At 39.6% G+C, this 3,891-nt stretch overlaps 1 protein-coding gene across 2 annotated transcripts in view; it reads left to right on the top strand.

The window, feature by feature from the left end:
* FAM237A (family with sequence similarity 237 member A) overlaps positions 1-3,634 on the top strand; it is a 40,066-nt gene extending 36,432 nt beyond the window's left edge. For both annotated transcript variants that reach the window (XM_014522677.2, XM_025211041.1), the window contains one exon: positions 3,348-3,634. In XM_014522677.2, the coding sequence (XP_014378163.1) occupies positions 3,348-3,496 (149 nt within the window). In that variant the 3' untranslated portion in view covers positions 3,497-3,634. The remainder of the gene's footprint in view (positions 1-3,347) is intronic.
* The last annotated feature ends 257 nt before the right edge of the window (positions 3,635-3,891 follow it).

Genomic DNA, 3,891 nt, shown 5'->3' with positions numbered 1-3,891 from the left:
CTGAGAAGTGTACAAAAGGGCAACTTCAGGTACCTGGGAAATTTTAACGTCAAAAAATTAGTCACCTGTAGGGTTTGGTCAATTCTAGAATTAGGTAGCAGCTGAGTAGAGGGCTTATAGACTGTAAAGAAATGCTGAAATTCTGTTTTAGTCACCTAAGATAAATCCTCAGATATCAATTTACACATACGCTTTAGGATATCCTCAACCTGTGCCTTCTCTCATCCCTCCTCCCTTACAATTTTTGTTCAAGCCCAGTCTCAAAGCCATCCACTTTGGTTTTTTTATTTCTTGAGCGCAACACTAAGATATAGCCATTGTTCCCCTGTGCCATGCATGGCAGAGCCTTTTTCTTTTGTCTCTTTCTGGGCAGTGGCAGGGGGAAGAGTGGAGAGGGGCTGGAATTACTGCTGGTGGCTTCCTTCTCACAAATCTTGCAGCACATGAATAACTTCCAAAACACACCACAGAAAAGGGTGAACTAGAACGTGAGCAGTGATGGGGCCAACCTATCTGAAAGTTTAGTGGAGCTTCCAGCACTGAGGTGGACTGCCACCAGAGGTCTGGGATTGGAGTTTACAGTGGAGATGGTTAGTGTTAGCATTTACAGAGTGAGGACAACCCGAGGGTTGCCCCATCTAGTAGTATAGACATAGAGAGAGTATTTTGGATCAGACTCTTACCATTAAAGAAAAACATTGCATATTATGAATACTTTGAGACTGTTTTGAGGTATGACAATGATTTAAGAGTAAGAGAAATGGCTATAACAGAAGTTCTGAAGAACTAAAAAAAAGAACACTTTTTCATAAGTTATAATACTAACACTTGTTTACTCCAGGAATGCAGGGATTTAAACACAGTGTAGTACGAACATTTGAAGAAAGAGAGGAATATTTTTCTTCCTCTGTTCTTATGCCTGGTTTGTTTCCTAAATGATAATCAATCCATCAGATTTTTCTGTTTTAGGGTTGTTGGTTGTAGCTGTGTTGGTCTAAGGACAGAGGCAGACAAGGTTCTATGGGTAGATGTGATATCTTTTATTAGACAACTAAATAGTTGGGAAAATGTTCTTTGCAAACTTTCAGGGACAAATGCCCTTCTTCAGACAATGGGAGACTCTGCTGGTGTTATGTGTTCTCCAAAGCAGAAAAGAAGCTAATTTGCAACATGCAGATCTGTGAAAATGCAAATGAGCGGTACCATTGTCTCTCATTTGCATTTGTATTGTCACAGACCTGCATGTTACAAATTAGCTTCTTTTTTTTACCTTGGAGAACACATAACACCAGCAGAGTCTCCCTATGGCTGAAGAAGGGTGTTTGACCTCGAAAGTTTGCAAAGAACATTTTTTTCCAACTATTTAGTTGGTCTAATAAAAGATATACGTACCCAAAGAACTCTGCCTGCCTCTGATTTCTCTGCACTCAATTAACATCAGCTGGTAGTGGTCAGACAACAGCAGTGACAGACAATTTTTTTTGGTGTGGAGATATCTAAGCTCTTATCCAATGTCTTATACTTTCTTAACAAAGCAGGTTGTTCAAATCTCTGTAATCCTTGACCCCCTTGTCTTGCTTAGTCAGTGAATGCAGAAAATCAATGGCTAATAATAGCAGATAGAAATCTTATTGTGGCAAACAAGGAGGAATTGAACTACTGCTTCTTAGGCATAGAAAGATATGGAAGCTTTTTTTTTAACTTGATGAGCTGTGCTACCAACAGCTTTCAGTGGGTTTATTTTTAAAAAAAGCTGAAGATTTTTTTGCTCTTTTATTTTGTCCAGACTTTGTTGCTACAATCTGAAACAGTCTCTGTCCTACCCTACAAATGCATTCATTTAATGCTTGTTTATATGCTTTAAAAGTGGCATGTATTAGTGTGGTATCCAAAGCAGCATCAGAACCTGCATTCACAGTAGCATGTAGAACATAGCATGAGACTGTACAACTGATAAAGCTGAGGTAAAATTGAACTCAATGCAGTGAGGAGTGCACTGGGACATAGTCCAACCTATCACTCATTTTCTGGATGACTGGGCAGCTATGTCAGCCCCCCTTGCCTCAGTTTATCCTATTTATAAAGCAGAGATAACGATACTGTCTTTGTAGACCGCTTTTAGATACTGAGGTTAAAGAAACAGGCTATCAGCACCACAGCACATCAGTTTGGGAATAAGGAATGCTAGAGCATGAGATTATCGTTAGTTATATCAATACCGTGAAATTATTATGGATAAATATTAGAGAGAACTGCAATGAGAGAACTATAGGAGAGAACTACAGAGTACTTATTTGCGTCATTTTTACCACTACTCCTGTACAGTTCAAAGTAGGTCAAGTGTCCCTGTTTCGCAAACCAATTGGCCTTGTACATAGATCTTAGCAAACTGTTATGATGATGTCCAAGAAGGAATGGAATCCAACTCATTCCTCCTTACCCCTGTTGGTTCTGTAGGGATAAGAAGAGAGACATTTAAGAAAGCTTTATCTGTGTTACTAAATCAATCAGTTCTGATCCTGAACTGCGGGGAGTTAGCCTGTTGAATAAGGTGCCTTTTTATTGAGTCTTTTATTGTACATGGTAATTTCAGTTAAACAGCCCAGCTTTCTGGCTTTGAACTTTATCATTTAGGACAGGGATGGCAAATCTGTGACACAGGTGCCACAAGTGGCACATGGCAGATTGGGGAGGGAACAGGCAGGTTAGTAGTAGATAAGGCAAAGAACAAAAAGGAGAACATTAGATCAGGCAGGGAGCATAGGGCAGGGAGCAGAAAACAGAGCAGCAGATTGGGTAGGAGAAAGGGATTGGAGTGGTATTAATCTGTGGCATACTTGCCAAGAAGGTTGGCCTCCACTGATGTAGGGTGTGATCCTGAACTCATAAGCAGAAAAGCTTCCACTGACCTTAGTTTAGGCCTGATGCAAAACTCAGTGAAGTTGATGACAGCCTACTGACTTATTTTAGACTTGGCTTAGGTTTTTATAGAATGCAAGTCTGATTCTCCATTCCTTGTACGAGGAAACTACTATTACCTCATATGGCTGATGTTAAAGTTAAAAGATAGGCTCCAGAAATGAAAGAATATCAGTTTCAAACTAATTTCCTAATGAGTAACAGTTTGAAACAGAAAGGCACACTTACATAATTTGACAATAAGATTGAATGTAGTGCCAATGGTTAATTGGCTCAAATTAATTGACCTCAATACAATAGCAGATAGAGAGTGGGAAAATATATTGATGAGGAGGAAAGGTAAATTGGCATCTACAGGCAATTTGGCATTGTTTGGAAATTGACACTAATTTCCTCAAACGTTTTAATGTCATTTTTTCACTATTTAGGAGCATTTTCTCACCTTCAGAGGATATTGGCACTGAAGAAGAAAGAGCTGATTGAAGACTTTGTAAGCATCCATGTGCACAAGAGTGGATCAACATTACTGGGAAGAGTCACAGGGGATCTAGGAATTAAGAGGAAACAGCATCTCTAGTCCTAGAGGAATGGACTTTTTAAAACCTGATTGTCCTTTCATTTTTGCCTTTTGTCTACATTGAACAGTTGCTTTACATGGACGGAGAGTGCCTGTGCTATACTCACTGTACATTGGGTTAACTTGAATTTGTTTGACTCTTGTGGGTTTATCTTCGGGTTTTTAAAAATTTTTTTGCATATGAATTCAGTCTCTTTAATAAAGTGCATGATTTATAAGCAGCTGGCCACCTTATTGTGTACATGGAGTCTGGGGGCCTGGGGTACTGCTGGAGAATAAGGGTTTGCCTTGCAATTGGATGTGCACTGACAAAGCACTAGACCAAGACAGAGCTCCACTGAGGTCAACAGATCTGGACTGGTTCCAAGCTGTTGGCTTATTTTGTATAAGCATAA

The sequence above is a fragment of the Alligator sinensis genome, unplaced genomic scaffold (genome assembly GCF_000455745.1).
Source record: "Alligator sinensis unplaced genomic scaffold, ASM45574v1 scaffold372_1, whole genome shotgun sequence".
Taxonomy (NCBI): domain Eukaryota; kingdom Metazoa; phylum Chordata; order Crocodylia; family Alligatoridae; genus Alligator; species Alligator sinensis.
The sequence above is the reverse complement of the archived record's forward strand: the minus strand, read 5'-3'. Positions and strand labels throughout refer to the sequence as shown.